This window comes from Saccostrea cucullata, unplaced genomic scaffold (genome assembly GCF_032062105.1).
Source record: "Saccostrea cucullata isolate Sc308-1 unplaced genomic scaffold, CSIRO_AGI_Scuc_v1 ctg2106, whole genome shotgun sequence".
In the NCBI taxonomy this organism is placed as follows: domain Eukaryota; kingdom Metazoa; phylum Mollusca; class Bivalvia; order Ostreida; family Ostreidae; genus Saccostrea; species Saccostrea cuccullata.
Window position 1 is genome coordinate 61,495 of NW_026930315.1, and position 23,941 is coordinate 85,435.

The following is a 23,941-nucleotide window of genomic DNA, read 5'->3' on the forward strand; positions in this document are numbered from 1 at the left end:
ACGAGATACTAAGTCGTTTTAATGATATGTAAAGTCGTTCAATGAAATACTAAGTCGTAGGTACGAAATACTAAGTCGTATGAACGAGGTACTCATTGCTTTGTTTTATTATTTATTCATTAAGTTATTTAAAAAGGACCCCGTTGGAAATAAGCTCTCGAGCTTTAATGGGTTATCATGGTATATATCTAGTCACCTAGATTATATTTATAAACTCTTTATATTTTTTTTTATAATGATCATGTATAAATATGTGCATTTGTTTCATGTATGATGACATGATACCAAATGAATACAATTACTCCATGTAAAGAGTGCGCAAAAGACAAGGGCATCGTAGACTGTGATTCACAAAGTAATTTATGACTGACGACTAAAATTACAAACATTTATTATGCATTAAGTACAAAAAAAATAACATAAACAATATACCCAGAGAGTTTTGATTGAAATGAATGTAATTTTTTCACTTTTACCATCATATCAGCATTTGTAAACTTAGTTCTCATGTAAGCCATATGTTCTTTAGTTCGAAGGACTTCTTTTATGTAAAACCCATAAAATAAAGCAACGAATATGTCCATGCTACATGTAAGAACCAGTACGCAAATATAAGGCCATGCAATGCACCAAAATACATGCTTGTGGATTTTGGGATTTAGAAAAAACCAAGACGTATTCTAAAAATTATTTTTGTCATATTTAAAGAACAATGTGTAGCTTCCTTAGAAAAGGGTATTTTTTAGAACATGTAAAGGAGCGAATATTAAACGCACGCAAACATTTCTATGACAGTAATTCTTATAAAGGATCCTCGACGCCCCATGGCCTGTACCTTTTTCGGTAGTACGTCAAATCCTGGTGAAATCATTGTAATATCATATCTAAATATATTGATCGCTTTATTTTTGTATTACTTTGTAGCTCAGTCGGTAAGTCACCGGACTGCCGACACATAGCTACCGCGTTTGAGTCTAGAGGGGTCTGTTACATTTTTCGACGCTCCATATTTTTAAAGTTCAAATTTTCCACCCAGAAAAATAATATTTATTTTGAAGAAGATGTTTGATTCTCTCTTTTTTCGTTTTGCAATAATATCCCCTTTGAAAAAGAATGGACCCTCGAGTTTTACAATTTATATTCTACTAGACATAAGGATGCTTTGTAACAAATCTGGTTGAATTGTGACTGGTGTTTCTTGAAAAGAAGGTATTGATATAATATATAATGAAAAAATGACACTAACAAACTTTTAGAATCTCATATGTCCATAGAACAAAATACAAATTCAAAAGCCGAGCAAACACGGACCTCTAAAGTAAGAGGTAAAAGGATGGCATGTAATTTGTTTTGTTGGTACATTTTGTTGTAGGGTCAAAAACTTTTGACACACGTAGTTGTAATTTCAATGGGAGTTTGAGTTTATGAACATGTGATGCGTATATCTATTGTAGTTACTGGTAAATCAAGTTATAATCCCTAAATTAAAATCCTTCACTTTTGTAAAGTATATATCTCCATATCAAAATGGAACCAATTAATTAACTACATTCATTGTATTATCTATGTAAAGAAACACTCAGATAATCAACAAAAAAGTTAAGGGTTATAAAAAGCTTCAAGAAGTATTATTATATCAGCAATGTATATTATGTTTAAATAATTTACATAGTTTTACCATTGTATTAAGAATACTTTTATGATAAAACTATTCTTCAGTATTCACTTTAAATTGGAAGAAATTTGAGACCTCCAATTAGGTACACCCCTTTAAACGGAGAAATTTTCCATGGTCAGAAATTTCTTTATTTTTGAATATCAAAAAAGACTTATAATTTAACATGTCTGAACAATTCGTGTGACCTCCTAACGCCCGAATCAGAGTATGAATTGCCTGGAAAATCCTCGAATGCGTTTTCAGGGGGTTTGTAAAGGGTTTTATTCCCATTCCTTTATTCAAGCAACTTTAAATGCAATGATACTTAAATGAGTAGGATTTCGTTTCCGAAACTGGTTCTAAAGAACAATTTTGACATGTTTAGTAGTATTCGGGTCTGATGAGTTCGAAGATTATTTTATTCTTTTGAGAATGTGAAATATGACACTAACGAACTGTTAGACATTTCATAAGTCCATAAAACACAATACAAATTCAAAAGCCAAGCCAACGCGGACCACTAAAGTAAGAGGTGAGAACAGGTGCCATAGAGGAGTGAGCTTCCCCTGCCGGCTCATTGTCAAACTCAGTGGAGGAAAAAAAATCCCCGTAGTCAGTTCGGTGTAAAAATTGCCTTACAAGGATGAAAAACGTCAGTCAGCATTTGACTTAAAGAAATATTTGCTGACAAGGTCATTGTAACTACAAAGAACTTACGAAATAATGATTTTAATCGAAGTTCTTGATATTCTTGTTTCAACAAATTGTCAGTCATTAGCTTGCATCGCATAATAAATTGTACGTATGTAGAGCACGCTCTTGTACATGTACATGTATATTGAATAAGCTAAGAGACGTAAACCCCATAAAGGGGTGTTGAAAGCATATTGCTACATTAATAAGGGAAGCTGACGATGAAAAAATTGAAATCATCACGTTTATCACAAATTTTGTTACCATTTCTAAATAAGTTACCATCTGTGTCCTTTTCAAGTAAATTATTCAAATATGGAACAGACATGTCAGTATCTGTAGTGTCTTTTATATCCAACTCACTGGAGTATATACAGTTGACGTTTAGCTACATGATATTTGTGGTATTTTGGGACCTTTCTTAAATTATGCAATTATAAATTGTTATAAAGTTGGATGCTTTAACGGGGGGGGGGGGTATAAATGTTCATCCTCTCCAAAAACATCTTAAGTCCTTCAAATCCTCTTAGAGCTTATAATCAGAATATATTCCTCAATATTTAGGATAAGAATGTTTGCACTTTGAAGTATTGCATTAATATGAATTTTGTATTTTTTTTAAAGAATTTATTTGCAAAGTATGAATACAGAATAAGAAATACAGTACATAGATGAATAAATTTCTAATTACGAAATTAGTGACAAATTATAGTAAAATAACACTTCGAATTATATTTACATCCGATTTACCGGAAAGTACAGATAAAACAGCTATTTGTTTATAAATTACTCATTATACAATATATATACCGTAAATCTGGAAATTTTTACTGTAGATAAATTTTTAGCAAATTTGCGCGTGCATTGAATTCGCAAAAATATTTTTCTTAAAAATAAATCAACATGCGAAGAATTTTTTTCTGAGAGCTCGTGTCTTTTTTTAACTCAGTGAATAGGTGTCGGTAAGCACTGGTCATTTTTAAAAGAAACCTGTTTACACTAGTCTACTATAACTACAAGTTAATTACCCGTGCGTAAATTGCCCTCATTATATGCAATATCGTCCGATGATTTGACAAGCACTGAGGCGGTATGCCCCTTTTTAATTATTTTAATCAATTAATTTGCCAATAAAGAGAGAACTGCCATTTTATCTAACCGTGTATCAACACGGGCGATAACTCAAACTCAGTGCATTTACTAGAAAGTTCCAAATGTAAACGCGGCGTGTAAATTTTAGGTGAGAAAAACCAAACGTTGAGAAAATTAGTTATATTTTTCTTCATTTGGATTATACTTTAGGTTAAAAGGCATACACAACCTCTAAAATGTTTGTTATAATTGACTTAAAAATTATTTTCAGTGCAAATCCTTTTGTATTTTTATCAAAATTGTTTCGGAGCGATTTTGCAATATCTTGCCACGTTGTGAGTATATTGGTGGTATTCTAACTGGGCATATTACTTGAAACATAACCTAATATGAAAATCTTCAGTGATTTTTATTTTTAGCACCAGTGACAATTCGCAAAAATTTGAAGCGTAAAAATTAATCAACAGCTTTTTGACCCAAATTCGCAAAAATAAATCGACGTAAAAATTTCCAGATTTACGGTATATATAAATAATTTCCGTATACTACATGACAGAATAGAAAAAAGCAAAAAAGAGTTGGAGAAAAAAAAAACAATTAAAAGTAAAAGGGGGTGAACAAATGGGGTGGAGATTAAAAAATCTTGGTAAAAATTTTACTAAGTAACCTTATAGTCTATAGTGTTTGATCAATCAATTTAAAGTTATGAATTATTGTTGATCCTTGATTTGCTCGCATAGCTTTTGCCAATGTGTCTCCTACTCTGTATATTTTTATTTTAAAATTTAATTTGAATTTTGTCTGTCATCAAAAAGTATATTATCTAGCATAACTTTGCATATCTCGCTTGATCATATTTAATGCATTTGCTTGCTCCTAGATATACAACAGTTTATATTGTTGTTTATTTTTAGCTCTTCTGAGCCAAAGGCTCAAAGAGCTAATGCTATGGCCATTTGTGCGGTATGCGGTGTGCGTTAACTTTTTAGAATATGGGCCATAACTCAAGAACCCCTTGGCCAATCAGTGTCAAATTTGTCACAGGGTATCCTTGGCCCAAGGGCTACCATTTATACTAAAATAAGGGTTGGGACCCTAAAACAAGGGGAGATAATCAGGAAAACAAAACCAAAAGTACTGGTTGCTAAAAAATCTTCTTCTCCAGAACCACCAGGCAGATTTTCACCAAACTTACATACAAGGATTAGGATATGTTGAAGATTAAAAATTGTTCAAGGCATGACCCTGGGGCAAAGGGCGTGGTCTCAAGGTCACTTCAAAGTTGACCTAAATTTACAATTAATAAAAACGTGTATATTTTCTTTACTGTAAGGACTAGGATCATCAAATCTTGTAAGTTGATGCATCTTACGACTTCACATCATGTTAACTCAAAAGTAGGTCATGGTGACCTACTTTTTAAATTTTGCGGGGATTTGTTTTCAAATTGATTTAAAGGCATATTTTGGACACTTTAAGGCCTATGATCATCAAACTTTGTCAGTTGATGCATCTTCGGTCCTCAAACACTGTCAACTTAAAAGTAGGTCACCGTGACCTACTTTTTGAACTTTATGACTTATCCTTTTAAAAACATTAAATCCCTTTATTTCAGACACTGTGAGGTTTAGAATCATCAAATCTTGTACTTTGATGCATCTTGGGACTTTAAGACATATTTATGAAAAAGTAGGTCACTGTGACCTACTTTTTGAATTCTGCTGACTTTTGTTTTCAAATTGATTTAAAGGCATATTTTGGACACTTTAAGGCCTATGATCATCAAACTTTGTCAGTTGATGCATCTTCGGTCCTCAAACACTGTCAACTTGAAAGTAGGTCACCGTGACCTACTTTTTGAACTTTATGACTTATCCTTTTAAAAACATTAAATCCCTTTATTTCAGACACTGTAAGGTTTAGAATCATCAAATCTTGTACTTTGATGCATCTTGGGACTTTAAGACATATTTATGAAAAAGTAGGTCACTGTGACCTACTTTTTGAATTCTGCTGACTTTTGTTTTCAAATTGTTTAAATCGCATATTTTGATTACCTTCAGACCTACAATCATCAAACTTGGTCAGTAGATGCATCTTGGGTCTTTGAAAAATGTCGGCCAAGATATAAGTCACGGTGACCTACTTTCGACATTTTATGGCTATATTTAAGTATCTTTGGTATTTATTGGCTTAGAATCTTCAAACTTTGTGAGTCGATGCATATTTGGTTTTCGGAGAGTGACGACCAAAAAGTAGGTCACGGTGACCTACTTTTGACATTTTATGGCTTTATTTAAGTATCTCCAGTACTAATTGGCTTAGAATGATCAAACTTTGTGAGTTGATGCATCTTGGGTTTTTGGAGAGTTACGACCAAAAAGTAGGTCATGATGACCTACTTTTGACCTTTTGTGACTAAAATTAAGTATCTCTGGTACTTATTGACCTAAAATGATCAAACTTTGTCAGTTGATGCATCTTGGGTCTTCAGAGATTGTTGACCAAAAATTAGGTCACAGTGACCTACTTATGACATTTTATGGCTATATTTAAGTATCTCAGGCACTTATTGGCTTAGAATCATCAAACTTTGTCAGTTGAGGCATCTTGGGTTTTCGAAGAAGGTTGACCAAAAAGTAGGTCACGGTGACCTACTTTTGATTATCTCAGGTATGTATTAGCTTAGAATCATCAAACTTGGTCAGTTTAGGCACCTTGGGTTTTCGGAGAATGTCGACCAAAAAGTAGGTCACTGTAACCTACTTTTGATATTTTATGGCTATATTTAATTATATCTGGTACTTAATTGCTCGAAATCATCAAACTTTGTCAGTTGAGGCATCTTAGAGTTTCATTGAATGTCCAGCAAGAAGTAGGTCACGGTGACCTAATTTTGAATATCTTGAGTACTTATTGGCTTAGAATCTTCAAATTTTGTCAGTTTAGGCATTTTTGGTTTTTGAATAACGTTGACCAAAAAGTAGGTCACCGTGACCTACTTTTGGCTATATTTAATTATCTCTGGTACTAATTGGCTTAGAATCGTCAAACTTTGTAAGATGATGCATCTTGGGTTTTCAGAGAATGTTGACCAAAAAGTAAGTCATGGTGACCTACTTTTGAATATCTCAGGTACTTATTTAATTAGAATCATCAGTCTTTGTCAATTTATGTATCTTGAGTCCTCAGCAAATTTCAATCAAAAGGTAGGTCACTGTGACCTACTTATGGTATTTTATTATTATATTATATCTTCAGTCTTAACTGGCTAAATATTATCAAACTTTGTAAGTTGATGCATTTTGGGTCTTATGATACTAATAGAGTTGGAGGCTTCTAATAGAAGTGATACATTGTACAATTTATCAGAAGAGCGATTCAAGGCCCTTGGGCCTCTTGTTTTAATTATTAATTTAGTTGTGTCCTTTTTTAAATCAGTCATTACTTTCAGCTTTTTTTTTTTAGTTTTTATATATTTTGTTTAGTCCTTTAGAGTGATAATTTATTTCTTTTAATTGACATTTTTAAACTTTAAATTTGATTCCTAAGTCTTTGTACTGTGGTTGCTAATATAAAAAAATATAAAATCCTATTAATATCGGGTTCGGGACCAAATTGGTATTACATCCAAAAAAAATCGATGTCTCTAACACCTGGTAAGCTTGTTTAATAAATTAAAATGTTTATTAGTCAAGAGGTATTGTTTAGCGCACGCAGCTTCAGTCATACATGCCATTTTTGGCGTCCTTATAATTTCTACTTAGATCTTCTTGCCTTTTTATATGTAAGTCAACAAAAACGATCCTGTAATAAATAAGAAAACAGTAGTTTATTTTGACAACAAGAATATAGTTTGTACATGTATTGTTTAATAGACATATATGTCCTTCTTTTGACTACAAAATATAAGGGTACAATATAAATCATATCCACACTGCAATAAACATTGGCTTACACTGAGTTATTTAAAACCGTCTGCTTCTAAAGAGCCTCTGTAGAATTATTTAAAGGAAATCCTCAACCCAAATCTATATATATAGTAGAATGTAAAAGGCAAATGTTTTGCAACCACAGTTGGACAAAAGTTTGGACTTGCTTGCTTCGTTGTTTGTAAAGTTTTTTTTTACTTTTTGTGACGGACCAAAGAGTAGCCCCGATACTGCACATATAAGCATATACAAATATGGATTCAAAGCGAGCTTATATTTCAAATGGTTTTATTATATTCAATAAAAAAAAATGCCAACATAAATGACTATATTTACCTATTGATCTTACTAACCTAGATATCAACGACGACATCGTGGTACTATTTTCTGCTTTACATAACATTTGTTTACAGACTGATAGAAAAATTTGCACAAATTTTGCCTCTTCGGTTTCGTGTTGTTAGCATATAAATGCAAGGGTTGTAATTATAGGTTTGCAATGCCATATGTGATAGCATAACAGAAAGCGTAAAAACAATGTAACTGTCCATCTATCCTTTATTTAGCCATTGGACAGTCAGCTCCAGATTTCCAGTTGGTCAGTTTCATCAAGAAAGGGTTTGGATCATAATATACATCAATAGACTGGATTTTCATTTCGTCGTTGACCTTGACCACACAGTTGCCGTACATCTCGATTGTCTCCCCTGTAGCTTTAGTACCTTTATAGTCACCTTCAAACGTTCCCCAGTGTCTCCATGTAAACGAGACCAAAGGCGGTCCTGAAATAGAAAAGTTGTTAATCTTACTTTGCAACAAAGTAATTTTTGCCTTCCGTTTCATTCAGTTAAACTTGATAAAAAAAAACTATTATTATGAAATAGTTTCAGCTCAATCTATAAAGATAGTATTTTATATCCATATTGCATGTAAACATTCTACATGTACATATATCGTTTTATCAGAATGGAGTAATATAAAAGAACACAAGTCAGTATACATAGTAGTGTAGAAAATACGTAATGTTCATTACAAAAATCGGGGCTGCACTAAAGCAATTTTCCCATGCAACTACAACTAGTATTAAAACAATACTTGATTTCAAGTTTACACTTAGTGTAACAGTTCCCTTTAACAAAATGTCAGTTGAATTCCCGACAGTGACTTCTTTTCTCAAACAAAATATGCATAAAAATTTAGGGTGACCTTATTTTGAGACAAATCCTACATAATGTTTAAACCAAGACCGTGTGAAACAGGTAAACTCTAACTGATGTACTGTAGCTTCACCTTGTTAGACGTGTGGTTTTTCTACACTTTTAAAAAGCGATGTTAATGTTAAAAGGTTAAAAGCAATTAACTTTCTATAGTCGGGACATGTTTGTTATGACTTGTTTCTTATTATCTCTTAAAATCACAAATCAGGTCACGCCAAAAAATAGGATTAAAATGGTAAAATGGTAAAATTATTTGTAAACAAACAGGAATTTACGGATTATTCTTCGAATATCTAAATATGTGCGATCACATGGTTTACGAGCTTCTACCGGTAGCTTGTTTATATTGGCAGGCATTTACGTTTCAAAGAGAAAAAAAATTGTTTACAGTTTACTAAACCTCGGCGACCGACAAAGATGTATTCTCTACAAAAGTATGGCAAACGTATGTCAAGAGAGGGACAAACAGTAACATACACTAATATAATAAGTAAAAGGTTTTTTTGTACATGTTTTAGATCGATTACAAAACAACTTTATATAATTACTACAATTTTGTAGAAAAATATATTTCTGCAATTTAACAAGCTTAGCAAACTTAAGAGAGACACACGTACCATTTACGTGATTTTTGGTACGACGCGTACGGTGGTCGAACCCGCGACCAATAGCTCTCTCTACAGGCGTATATGTTTTACTTTAAATTAGTTCCCACCTCTTACTTTAGACGTCCTTGTTTGCTCGGCTTTAAAATTTGTATTTTGTTTTATGGACATATGAGATTCTAACAGTTTGTTAGTGTAAATTTTTCATTTGACTCACCAGAGAACACTTGCAGCACTTCCCAGGCAAATCCAGTCTTAAACACGTTCCGGAACAAGTCATGTGATGATTGGTTGGTCTCTTTCACGGCACTGTACAGAGGACTTTCACACATTAACATGTTGTAGTTGCCAATACTAATGTTGTCATCTAGGTTAAACTTCTTTCCTCCGTTTAAAGAGATGGTGAAAACTTCTTTGTCTACGCTTTTCCAATCCTGAAATGGCAAATGTCAATAACAAACCTTATAAATATCTGCACTTTGATTATTTTGTCTGAATCGTACAAGTTAAATGTAAAACAAATGTAAGAACATGTGGAAAATTTAAATACGAATAAGGATCACTCGGGATATACCGCCCCAATAAAGAATGTAAAAAAACTTAATTAAAGCTAGAATGCTTACTAGAAGGGCTACATGTATGCATGTCACTGGGATATAAACTTAAAATAATAGAAAAACTTTACTCTGAATAATATTAAAGAAAAATGACTAATGACAGACAAGATTTTATTGTTCTTTTGGTTTTGTAATAGCACGCTTTACGATGAACATACTCAACTTTGACTTCAGTTTTATCATTGAATAGGACATGTTTCCGCAATTATATTTAGGCATTTGAATGTGTATATTTTTGCTGATTGACTAATTATAGATTTAAGATTGATTTAGATGCTTCAGATTGTTGTGGATTTCTGTTTCCCTTGGTTTCAGTTTGTATCGACATTCATTCCTTTAAAAACATCCAATGACATTTTTCGATCACCATCCTCTTTTAATTCCTAATTACATGTTTTAAGTTTAGTGACCAAAGCATTCAAACGGTAACATGTTTACCACAACCGTTACATTTCATTGAAAAAACGACAAGTCCTAGATTTTAAAGGACTTCGAAATAAATATTTCACGTAATCGTGTAATGATTTCGAACTGTTTTTTAAAAAAAAAATTACTTTTTTAATTCAGTGCACTCAATCGAAATTCAATTATTTACAAACTTATCACTTTATACAAAAACAAACAAACGTTTTAGGAACGATCCGTGAAGTGCAGTGTATTATCGAACAACTTTGTACATATTGTAACAATTCAATTCAAAGCATATCAATCTTCTCCCCTGCCTTGCCACGTCATTTTGGTATCCTGCACAATGTACCAACATCAAACGTCTTTAAACCTTATAAGCCCATGAAATGACGTCACCACATCACCTGCATGTCAACTTCATGTATATTACAGTAATTGCCAAATAGAACACAAACTTAAAACATGTTCCAATTTTAGTGGGTGACAGGGAATTTTATGAACCCGAAACGTACACAGCAGAGTACAAATCTCAATTGACTTGCTTACGCAATCGATATTGAAAATACGCCCCTGCGAACATAAAAAAACCGTGCACCATAACCATTAAGGCGTACGAATCAAATTAGAACCGGTAATAAATACATGTATGTTAAAGTTACATTTGTATATCGTTATCTTCAAAATACGACGATAGGTTCTCAATATCAAAGAATTCTTTGTAAGAATGTTGGATTTCTTATCATCGCAAATCTGTGTTAACATGTTCTGCAATAATTCCAATGCGAACGTAAACCACTGGAGTTAACAGTTCTTTTGACTACATTTTTGGTGAGCGTTGTAACAACGACAAAACTAACAACAAAATATAAAAAGGACATACTTCGACAAACAAGCTAGTGCTTACCAGCTTGGAGCGGTCTGTCGCAGCGCTACAGGGTTTATAATTGCGATTTAAAAGTTTACAAATCGGACAAGCCAATCATGGAAAATATCTGGTGTAGAGAATTCCAAATACATAAAAGTCATTTCGATACTATATATGAAAATAAAGTTCGCTCATATTTGATAAATCTGTATCAGAATTTAGTTATAAGCTACTACATAATCTGTTGACTACAGATATATCCGTTAGTAAGTGGGATAAAAACAACAGTGGTAACTGTGATTTCTGCGATACACAAGAAAATATCAAACATTTGATTTTCGAATGTGACTTGGAAAGCCAAACTGGAGTAAAATTTCTCAACCAATAAAGATAGATATAACATAGAAAATGATTGTTATAGGCTTTATTATTTTCAACAACTAATACCCTTTTATTTTAGATAATACATTGTCATTCTTGGCGTGTAAGATTTACAAATATAAAATGAAATGTAGAATTGTTAAAGACCAGGTTACATATGAAGGAGTGTGTCGCTTTTTAAAAAACGCGCTGATGCAATTGTATTTTACTATTAAAAAGACAAAATGTATAAATTCAGATTTTAAAATTCCTGAACTGTTGTGACAAAACTTTTAATTATATGTATATTAATTGTATCAATTTTATATGTACTAGAGGGTGAGCTGGCCCTCTGCATGTACATCCATGTGGCAGGACAAAATGGACTGTGAAGGTGAACTGTAAAAGCAAGTCCTGCCGCATGATGTTACTGTCAACTATTGTGTTTGTAAAATTTATGTATATTCTACTATAACCTTATATTGGCTTTTATAAACATATGCATGATGTCACTGTTGCATATTTTTGAAGCAGCTAATTATCGTCTATTGAATTGTATAATCATGATGTCATTGTTACCAACTATATTTATAATAGAGCTATTTTCTACTAAAATCATACACTATATTATATAAGTTTATGCCTGATATATTTATTTAACAAAATTATTTCTTGATTTACCTATTATACATGTATAAAATTTGTTACCGATCCAGGGAGCCCCTGGCACCCCAGGAGATGTATATGATGAGTGCCTCTGCGGAGGTGATGCCTCAAATATGAAACTATGCATGTATTTGAAATAAAATCTTTTATTAAAAAAAAAATCTGAACAAGAAGTATAGAAGCTGTCAAATGCACATAAAATCTAGCTAAAATATAAAAGATTTGAAAATACTATGTAGATCTGAAAACCAAAGCGTTAAAAAGGAAAAAAAAGTAGATTATGACGTCATACCATCATGACGATAATACAGTACTAGATTATAAGATAACAATTTTAGCAATTTGACATCGAGCAAAACAAGTGCTCGGGCCCCGCGTTTGGAGAATAGTTTTTATATTTAAAATCAACAGTGATAACAATACTTTGAACAAAGCACGGGTCGCCTTTTTGTAGCCTGCATACAAGCATACATGTATTGTAAACCATGCTCGAAATGACGTAACTGAAGACAGGTTGTTTTGTAACTTGACAGGACAGAATGACGAGTGGTTTTGACCTCTTGGACGTTCAAATATATTGCATATACCCCAAGTATTTGATTTATTACACTTAATTGACAACAGATAATCATAAAAGGTGAATTGTATTAATAGCATATCGATTGTTTATGTCCTTTCGAGGAGGCTGTCTTTCTTACAATTTGACGAAATCTTACACTTCATAATTATGTCTAATTACCATTTGACGGCCTAGTATTCCATCAGTTTCTTTTGCTATAAGCAGTCAGTCTGAGAATATGATAGGTGATACTACAGCTAACACCGTTATGTTACTCTGTATCTCAGCAGTAAACGTATTCAGTCAATGACATTTAAACATTATTAATGATCAGAAACATTTTTTTCTAAATGGCATTTCAACGCAGTTTTTGTAATGATTGTGCATTTGTCATATACATGTATTATGATGCAATCAATATAATTTTTTGTGTTTCCTTGTAATTGAGTCTTAATGTCTTTTAAAGATAAAAGTTCGATATTTAGCTAACCTTAATTAACCGACAGTTTAGGAAGATATCTGTATTGGCAAAGTTAATGCTTCTTTAAAATGATTTTTATTTAAGGGGTTTGGCTGTTCTTGAAGTTTTTAGGTCAAATAGCATTAATCCGTGAGCCTGACTCTTAGATTTCTAAAGATATACTTTTATGCTATTCATGTGTAAAAGTTCGAGTTTCATATCTCATGAGTTACGTACAAGTTAAAAATAAATTATCTAAACACAAATTCTATAATATCATTTTTTTTTTAAATTGAAATCTATTTTTAATACTTTTTAAATTCACTATACATACCGCGGCATCCATCTTATGCGAACTTTCCATTTCCCAAGTTTTCACCAAATTTTCAACAACTTGTTCTAAAGATCCATCTTTATGATTCATTGTTTTTTCTGCCATAAATTTCTCATTAACGACATCATAGTTCGGTTGGTATCCATGACGCCACTTCGTGTTGGCGCCATCCATAAAGCTACGAACAGGTAGTGCAGACATTTTGCTAGTATGTACCACTCTCTACCATCGGCTCATAGGTCATTCACATCTGTTGTTGGCTCGCGTATATCACAGTGTTAAACACGAGAAATAGTGCGTTTGTTTTAATTCATTATAATTCAATGTCTATGATTATGTCTGAGTTTTGAGGTAGATATTTACTAAATAAATCCAGAACTATAATTTTAATTTGAAAAAATCCTGCAAATATCAGGTTTTATACGTTATTTTAAATATCTTGACGTGAGCCAATTGCGGAGGTGTTTGAGAGAGAACCGAACGACAACTCTGCATGGGAGATTGAGTATGTGCGTCACTGACAAAGTAATGAGCGCGTAGCGCTGAATACAATATGTACTGATAGTAACCTCCTAAGAAAGCCGAGTCGACTGAGAGCCTTTGGTATACGTATATAGAGTAAATCTACAAAATGGGTAGAGACTACCATGAGCTTTTGGTATAACTATGTAGAGTAAGCCTATGATAAGCCTTCCTAAAGGGTGGAGTTTCTTATAAGCCTTTGGTATAAATATATGGAGAAAGCCTTCCAAGTGGGTGGAGACTAGAGTGAGCCTTTGGTATGAATGTATGGAAAAAAGCCTTTTATCTAATTAGCATAATTGGTAAAAATATATAGTAAATTGGGCGGGTCTTATTATATAACTAAAATTGTGTTGTAGAGCACCATATATACCACTACTTTGTAAAAGATTGGAATTTACAGTTCCATTTTTAAACTTTTTATTAGGGCTTTTATTAGGTTTGGGTATCGGCTGGGGATTTCACTGTGCGATATTTTTAACTGTTTTTGTTGATATCACTACAGTTTGGCAACAAAATGCAACAATAAAAAAGCAACATTACTGTTTGGTTCTGTTCGGGTCAATTAACTAAATACTCGTACGCTTCCGACAACTTAAAAAATCTTGTGACCAAACATTTTGCCAGCATACCAGTTCTGGAAAAATGTATCGCGATACGATTTTTTTTGTTAACGAATCGCATATACCAGAATATCGATATTATTGCGCAGAATTACGTTTTATACATGTAAGAGACTCGTTACTCAGAGTCATACACTTAATCTTAATAATATCGTTGTCTGCCGCGACTGTAGAGAGCTCTCACAGGAGCCATGATTAAATAATTTGTAACATCATTACGTAAAGTCTTTTCTGACTTGAACAATTTTATTGATAAAGTCAAAGGATCGGGCACAAGTTCAGAAACTTAGATAGTCTTCTCCTCATAAATCATTTTATAAATTGTCAAAAATAAAAAAAACCCGATATATTTATGTGGTCTACTACATATACATCGTAGTAATAGAAAAGAAAAGAAATAAATTCTTTAAATGTACAGATATGATTGGAATTGGTACATGTAAGAAAAAAAGTCTTTTCTATTTGTTTTCATTCTGTTTCGCAGAGAAAGCTGGTCTAAATTGACTTGAACCCAAGAATTATATAGGGTTTGAGACAATTATTTTCAACAGAGAATTAAAATGTTGAAGTATATGTACTTAAGGTATAGAACATTTATCTATAATCCAACGAGGATATGGAAAATGTAGAACTTTTCCGTAAGAATAAACAAATCCGGTAACTGGATTAAGGACAATGTATGCTACCAGGATGTTTGTCCCTCTTGGGTCGTCGATACAGGAACAGTAACAGTACATTGCCATATCATCATTTAAGGGGGTTGGTTCCTGTGCACATAAGTATTGAGATTTTCTGAAATCGAAACATGGGAATGATATCGCTCTTTTTGACACTACGGAGCAATTAATATGATCTTTTTTGACTATAATTAGTTCAACCATATAAACCAATTTTCAAAGATTTCTAGTTAATATCTTTTATCCAAAATGAATTATTGGATCAAGCATAGTCTTTTCATCATTTAAAATTTTGACAACAACAGTAGTTTCAAATTATTTCGCATAGTCAATTATTTGACCTTTCTGCACTCACAAAAATGTTATTTTTCTGATGTTAAAAATTGAAAAAAAGGAATGATATTATTTGAAAGTTATTACATTTTTTCTGAATTAATTAGCAAAATAGATTTTGCTAAACATAATGACCGAATAATTTGTATGAAAAACGACAGTCAATATTCGACAAAAATAAACTTTAATTGTATTTACTGAATATATAATATATCTGGTTGAAGAGAATACTCGAAATCGGGTATTATCCGCGAAATCGTGTATAATATCCGATATAAGGGTATTGTTGAATCCTCGAAATGGGGTATAGGCGGTGTAATCACCCGATAAATCGTATGTAGCGGTTTAAATATGTTATCATAATTTATTCTTAAATTGATGTCAATTATTTTTACACATTGAATATCTTTATCTTTACACTTAAAAGCTTAATGTAAATTACCCTACATATTGTGTTATGTATCGCCTGCGGATTGCCATATATTAATTTATGTAATTGATACATTGACTCTTAATTTTTGGGATCCAAAATATGAGCTCTTCATTGTAAGGAGTGGAGCTTTAGTATAAATACCGTGCTGAAACTGCTACTCACTACTTTTACACTTTGATTATAACCTCAATCATGATATTCTATTCTTAGGCATTATTTGAATTTTATAACTTCGATTTATTTGTTGTTTATTATTTGTGATTGTATACATTTTTGAGAAATGTGAATAAACTTTAAATAAATGCACTTGACTCTTGTTTCAATACATTTAGGGGAGTTTACGCTACCAAAATAGAGAAATCAAATACTGAGGGTGAAATATTAATAAATACGGCCGCTCGTTCGCCCCTAAAACTGGTGGCAGGGATTGGATGGATTCCTTCATATAATATGTGATTTTTTGGGACTTTAAACACGTTTTTGTTATACTTGTAGGAGGTCTTTTGCTTGATTGGTTGAGCTTTCGGTTTTATTTTTACAGATTACTTGTTTTGGTTGTAGAAAAGCAGCAGAAATTTGGCAATCCTGGCTCTACAAATGAAGAAGTAAATAATCAACAGCAGAAATTTTCAAAGGTAATTACTTGTAATTTAGTATAACGGGTCATGCATCATGGTACCGAAAGGCCTGAAAGTAATCCCCAGATCCATATGTCTGTCTGTGTATCAATACTTTTGTTTAAATCCTTTAACTTAAGTATCCTCAGATCCATAAGTTTCAGGAAGGAAGGGAAGATTATGAATCAAGGATAAAATTCAAAATACAATTATTGTATACATCGTTATTATAACATATTTTAGCAATGAATGAATTTGGTGTAATTCTTATTTTGAAGAATTCATATACATATATTTTTTATGTGGAGTATTAGTCCGTGTATCACTTAACAATTCAAATTCTAAAATGATTTAGAGTTTTAGAATGTTAATAAAATAGTTCAAACTTCTAAATTTCAAAAACTTTAACTGATTTGGTGTATCAAAATTCAATATTTTAGTCTTAAAATCGAAATTATCAAATTTCCAAACAAGTTCACAATTTCAATTTTTTTTTTCGATTTTTACCTTAAATATTCATTTTTCAAATTTCCAAAAACGGTTTTTGCATTCTAAACTTTTGAGTTTTTAATCTACTGTTTGTTTAGAAATTTACGCACAGCAATCTATAAAGTAAAGTAACAATTTTTTGTTTGAAATTTACTTCAAACTTCTAAATATAAACTTTCAAAATGTTTTTTTTCAGATTGATAGTGCGATCAAACTTCATATGTTTAGCTTTACTTAAATTAGTGGTAAGCTCAGTTTTAAAGATACAATTCAAGATTGTGTAATCAAAGTTCATATTTGTTGATTTATACTGATACATGCTTTTCTACTGCATAATTTTTTTAACCTTTCTTTTCTTAGACAAGTATTTAGAACAGTGTTTTTAAATAGACCATTAAAGATTTTTTTATCAATTAAAAAAAAACAAAACAAAAAAATAACCATACACTGTAATATGCTGATACGTTATTAGTGGGAGCTATTCAACTGTATCAAAACATTTGACCATGCACTTTCCTGTAACCTCGACCTCCAATTTTAGAGTTCAATTTTAAGGAACTGTCCAAGATGTTTTCATCAAACTTCATACACTTATAAAATATTTTCATGTTGCATTACTAATACACACTCGGTGGAACATTCATATCCTACGCAAGTATGTTAAGGTTACAACCATATATTCTACTGGCCTATATGACATGACGTCATAGTAAGCTATATGACGTGACGTTTAAATTGGTATCTAAGATTGATTTGCCATCAAACAATAACTTGAACAAATCATTTCAAATTGTTTTTGTCAACTCTGCAGGTGGTACAAATGAATTGCTCAAACTTCTGTGGTCTTCACTTTGCTAGTGACATCAAAACAGAAGGTGCAGTAAAACCTACCAGTGCTCTCAATCAAACAGAAAGTGCAGTGAAACCTACCAGTGCTCTCAATCAAACAAAAAGTGCAGTAAAACCTACCAGTGCTCTCAATCAAACAGAAAGTACAGTGAAACCTATCAAGGCACCAAGTAAAAAATGTTTTGATTGTGCAATATGTGAGAAAACATATTGTCGTATAGATCACTTACAGAGACACATGGGAACACATTCTGGTGATAAACTTCATAAATGTGATGTATGCGGGGAGACATTTAGCTAGTTACGTAGGTTACGTAGACACATAAGAATGCACACAGGTGATACCTTTGGGAAGAGATCCAGTGATTTGCAGAAACATATCCGGACACATACAGATGATAAACCATATAAATGAGATATGTGTGGGAAAGAATTCAGATGCCAAAATAACTTGCAGATGCACATTAGGATACATACCGGTGATGAACTTCGTGAATGTAGTGTCTGCGGGAGGGTCTTTAACCAATTATGTCACTTACGGAGACACTTGAAAACACACAAAGGTGATAAATTATATGAATGCGACATATGTGGAAAGACATTCAATAGCTCAGGTGACTTACACATACACATGAGAATACATTATAAATGTGATGTATGTGTGAAGGAATTCAACGAAGCATATTCTTTGAAGGCACACAAAAGGATTCATGCTGACAATAAACCTTATAAATATGATTTGTGTGGAAGAGAATTAACTCGGTTAGGGCCCCTACAATCACACATACACACAGGTGAAAAACTTAATAAATGTGATGTGTGTGCCAAGAAATTTAACCAGTCAGGAGGCTTAATTATACGCATGAGAATACATACAGGTGATAGACATTTTAAATGTGATATTTGTGGAAAGACTTTTACTGTATCCAGCTCTGTTAAGACACACATGAGGATACATACAGGTGAAAAGCCGTACAAATGTGACGTGTGTGGAAAGGCATTTAATCATTCAGGAAACCTTTACCAACACAAGAGAATGCACATAAACTAATAGCATGTTTTAGGAAGGAATTTTCTTATTCATGGCACCTGATCCCACCTCTGATGTCAGTGTTTGCCCTGCTCCTATTTTGTATTGTTTTATGGACTTTGATATTACATCGCTATCTCCACTTCCTTCTTTGATTGATATTGTAAATTGGAAAATGAAAAGTAATCGACATTTAATACAAATACTGTACATGTATACGCAGATGTACTGATTTAGATCTCTCTCGTTCTCTCTCAAAATATTTTTGTGAAACGGAAAAACTTTGAAAATGCAATGAAATATACTACCGAAGAAAAAAAAACAGTTGAAAATTAAAAATACATATTAATGTATATATTTACATATCCGCTGCATTCCCCCGCTATGAACCTTTCAATTGCGTTCAAGGGACTATAAACGCAACTGCTAGCGCGCATCGTGGAATATGCCAGCAGAGCAATTGCTATTCATAACGCCATGTTCACTGATCATGAAAACGTTGTTTATTTCTTAAATAATATCATTGACGATATATTTAATTCAGTAGCATGATTAACAAAAATGTATTGTTTACAAATATGCAGAATTCATTTGTCTTTAAATCGTAAAACGTTACTTGTCTGACGTTAGAAAGATGATGGCAATTGCAATTGGAAAGTGATTCATAAACTGAATACCGCGTATGGCCACCGTTTGCGATTATGCATGTTTGACTCTGGTGTCTCATTGAATGACAAAGTAATTGTTCAAAATGCATCGGAATGTATCCGACATTGGTCAATTCATGACTTACATCATATAACGTCAACGACTGGTTTAGTAAAGACGTAATTATCTTTCAATTTTATCCCATATGTGATAAATCAGGTGAAACTGTTGTTCAGGGCAGGACATCGACATTCTGATGGGAACAAAGTCGTCTCAGACAACATCAGGCAGCATGCATTCTGTCATATTATACTTTTACAGGGTATTTGGATTATGTTTTTTCCATATGACCAGAATAACATGATGTTAAATTATTTCGTCCCTACAATGAATTCCTTCAGTTTTCTATTATTTAAAGCGGTCTTCTCCCCAAAGCAATATACTTAACAGTAGTCCAGTCTTGAAAGCAGTACCTTAGATGTGGATACGTCGGAGAAGTTCTTGCACATATGCGCCGAAGACCAGGGATGCTTTGAGTAGCCAATCTTGCTGTCTGAAAACAATTTTGTAGATACTGAGTCTGATATGGTGACCTTAACTCACAAGGTCAGTTCCTAAACGTGTTTCATTTATCGGTATTTAAAGTGAAATTTTTTTGAGTTTCTTTTATTTCAAAGTGCCCAATAAACTGTAGAAATCAAAAAAAAAAAAAAAAAAAAAAAAAATAAAGTTAATCTCAAACCTATCATGCATTAAAGACGTTTTCATCTGATGAGTGCAGTATTTCGTGAGTAGATAATAAAATAGACATTCTTCTAAACGTTTTAACTAAAAATGTTAAAATGTCAAGTTTCTCGTAGAAAAACGAACGCAGGGTTCTAATGATTTGGAAGAAACGTGTGCGAAAACGACGTTTACTCGGATGGTGATCAAAAGTCACTGATATGAATAAAAATACCACCTTTTATAAATTGCACAATTAACTCATAAGAATAAAAATACTTATTGTATATTATGATTTGATCAATTATGATTATATACTGCTTTTACTTAGTATTCCTTTTCAAATAACCTCATAAATTATTCGGTACTTATCCTGTTTTTTTATTAGTACACGTTTACCGAAGATTTTCTTCATATAAATCAAATAATATTAAGTATTAATTGCATGGGCTTTATATTATTAGCATTTATTAATAAAACTAACCTTAAAAGGTTTTTTGTTTTGTTTATTATTGGTTTTTATGTTTTAACAACATTTAAGGAGATAAGAAAAGCAATAACTGTGGATCCCTTGCTTACACTGAAATGTTTCAAAAATGCTTCTTTCAGAGTAGTGCCTAAACATTTTAAGCAGATATGAAAAATGAGAAAAGAATAATTGAAATACTTTTTTAACTTAGGGTGTAATATTCCGATAAGAAAGATAATTACAAATATTGATTTCAATTTTCTATTACTAATATTTTTATCAACTGTTAAAACTAAGGTAGTTATATCTCTTAACAAAGAACTCTTCACATTGTTACAGATATTTCAGATGCAGAATTTTTATAATCAATTTCCTTTTTTCACTAAACTATTTTGAAGAACGATGATGAAAAGATAACTTTTCATAGATAGACTCCTTTAGTTTTACAAGCACAGCAAACAATATGATATTCTGATTTAAAAAGGTTCTTACTTTGCGACTCAAGAGCGGACAATCCAAATAATGCGCCAAGCTGTCTATTCTACTAAAAAATCGTATAGTAAACTCTGGTAAAATTTAATAAAATTTACTCCCACATTCCCCCTAAATTGTTTGTCCAACATATAATTCTTAAATCAGAGACGTTTCCAAAACATGAACATTAACACAGCTTACAACTAGGCACATTATATTTAAAATCCCCAAAATTACATCAAAATTATACACATTGACGGGGGACAATATTCTCAAATTTAAAAGTTACCTGGAGCTCAATGTTGATGAGAAATACTGAGATATGGAGGTAACAAAACTTATGAAGATAGTGATTGGGATCTCCAACTTCCTTTGAAACTTGGCGGATATCACTTCTTTAGTGATTTCAAATTTCAAAATTCGAACGTTAAAGGATGTGACCAAAAATTAATATAAAATTATCAGAGATTTTCCAGAATATCGGGAAAATTTAATTCCAGTAGTGGAATTATTCCGGAAATGAGGAAAACTATTGACAAAAAAGTTGATGAAACAAAGATATTAACAGTTAGTCAGCATTTCGCAAATTCTATAGACTTACACATCAAATAAAATACACCATTTAGTCGAATGTTAAGTGAATTTTTGCATCAAATTGTTATGAAATTATTATTATAATTGTGATCACAATAAACATCACACATTTAATATGATGTGTATGCCTCTAGGGCTAGCAGTCTTCCCGTGGTCGTGATCTCTGTTAATCTCCATACCGGAAATGACGTAATACACAGTAAAGACTAATGCAGTTCTTCAACTGAATTTTTGTTGGATTTAATTGCAATGTCATTAAGAAACTTTTAAAGAAAAACGCATAGCATTGATAATAACATATAGCTATTTCTATATTATTTTGAATCAAAGTGATAAGAGTATGTATTCATTTAATATTGTATTATCATGAATTTTTGTTTTTAGAAATACAACCTTACGATGCTCTTTTTCAGATTGCAATTTATCATTATTGCTTCAAAAGAATGCTTACCAGTGATAAATTCCAAAAACTGTTTATCCTTTTCTTGTTTTCTGCACATTTTGGTACCACTGCAATCGTCATGGCTTGTGGATACCAACAAGGGAACACATAAAAGCTATAATAAATGAAAAAAAAATCATATTTTTTTACTTTAAACTACCCCATGCACTTCGTACAGTTTTTGCAATTTAACAATGATAACAATAGTAATGATTTATTTAGATAAGGTAATGCAATTAGTAAAAGGTACAATTCTTCCCAGGAATTTAAAAATTTCAAACAACATATTGCATAAAATGTCAATCAAAGATAAAACATGTAGATTCATTCTATTAGGGGAAATTGATAAGGAATTAATAGAAAGTAGACTTTTAATTTCTGTACTCTTCCATGAGAGATAATCCCGAATCTGATTTATTTTTAAGGGACTGCTCGGACCCCAATTTGTATTGATTAATGAACTTTTGCGCTTGATTACCAATGGTCATCTCCAAATTGTATTGAGATTTATGCTTTTAAAGAGAGTAAAAAGAATTTAGAATTCATATTTTAATTCTTAAACAGCCTCCAACGATTGCGTATTAGTTTTCATACGAAATATTGTGAACGCTAAAAGACTTCTATATAAATCAACTAGATACGATTTAAGGAGGCTGGGAGTCAACAAATTAACCACCAGATTTAACTTATTTTTAACACATGACGTCTTAAGCTGTCAACTCTCATTTGGCAAAGGAAAATTTCTTATATTTTACTTTTAAAATTTTACGATTTTTGTTTATCTTTATATGGAGCTCGTCTCCTAAAGGAAGTCAAAAAATGTGAAGAAGGACACAACCCCAAACCCTTTTAAGAAATTAATTTACTTTACCATAAAGAACAGCGGCCAGGACATCTGTAGTTTTGACTGTAGTTTACTTTCAGATACACTGCTTGAAACTTCTAAACTAAATGTACATAACACAGATTAAATAGTGGCAGCAAGTATTCTCTTACTGAACAGATTGTAACACACCTGTCTAAATGTTTGCAATTGGTCTAATGCTGTTATCAAATTACTCCCAGAAATAACATTTGCGGTAACATTACATAAAATGGCATTATATATTCATAGCCAGATTTCCTACGTACATCACATTACAGGACGGTAGGTTTATCTTTGTTTAAAAAAATGACAACTGCCTGTCCCTATTTAGATACAAATGAACAGATTCAATACATCAGGCCTTGAGCAGCTTTTGTAATTTCCAATAGTGTTCTCATTTTAATCATATTTACAGTGCAGAATCAAATGTATTCTTTTAGTTTTTAAAGTATCTGCAAATTTTTAAACTTCTGATACCACTGATACCATTGAATAAGAGAGATAAATGCTCTGAAGCATCAAGATTGTCACATTGTACTTTTTCAACAAGATCATTCAATTTTTATAAAAATGCAACTTTCAGAGCGTTGAAGAAATAACTGAAATACGACCTTTTCTTAAGGTGTCATATCCCTCCGATAAGAGAGATAACTTTCCGAGGGATTTATTCTAAGCAATTCAGAGAATT

General features: G+C 32.1%; 1 protein-coding gene across 1 annotated transcript; it reads right to left on the reverse strand.

Moving 5' to 3' along the window:
- Positions 1-6,841: 6,841 nt before the first annotated feature.
- Positions 6,842-13,745, reverse strand: LOC134283684 (uncharacterized). The gene is made up of 3 exons (XM_062766174.1): positions 13,466-13,745; positions 9,414-9,630; positions 6,842-8,156 (listed from the first exon to the last, which is right to left on the reverse strand). Exons 1-3 carry the CDS (start codon positions 13,664-13,666, stop codon positions 7,933-7,935), a joined length of 642 nt encoding a protein of 213 aa, XP_062622158.1. The 5' UTR covers positions 13,667-13,745; the 3' UTR covers positions 6,842-7,932.
- Between the last annotated feature and the right edge of the window lie 10,196 nt (positions 13,746-23,941).

Bases quoted from the DNA above. Each gene is read 5' to 3' on its own strand.
- LOC134283684 (XM_062766174.1), bottom strand. From the start codon at position 13,666: ATGTCTGCACTACCTGTTCGTAGCTTTATGGATGGCGCCAACACGAAG. The intron at 9,631-13,465 runs GTATGTATAGTG...TTGCCATTTCAG, and splicing joins CGCATAAGATGGATGCCGCG to GATTGGAAAAGCGTAGACAA. The intron at 8,157-9,413 runs GTGAGTCAAATG...TTTCTATTTCAG, and splicing joins AGTGCTGCAAGTGTTCTCTG to GACCGCCTTTGGTCTCGTTT.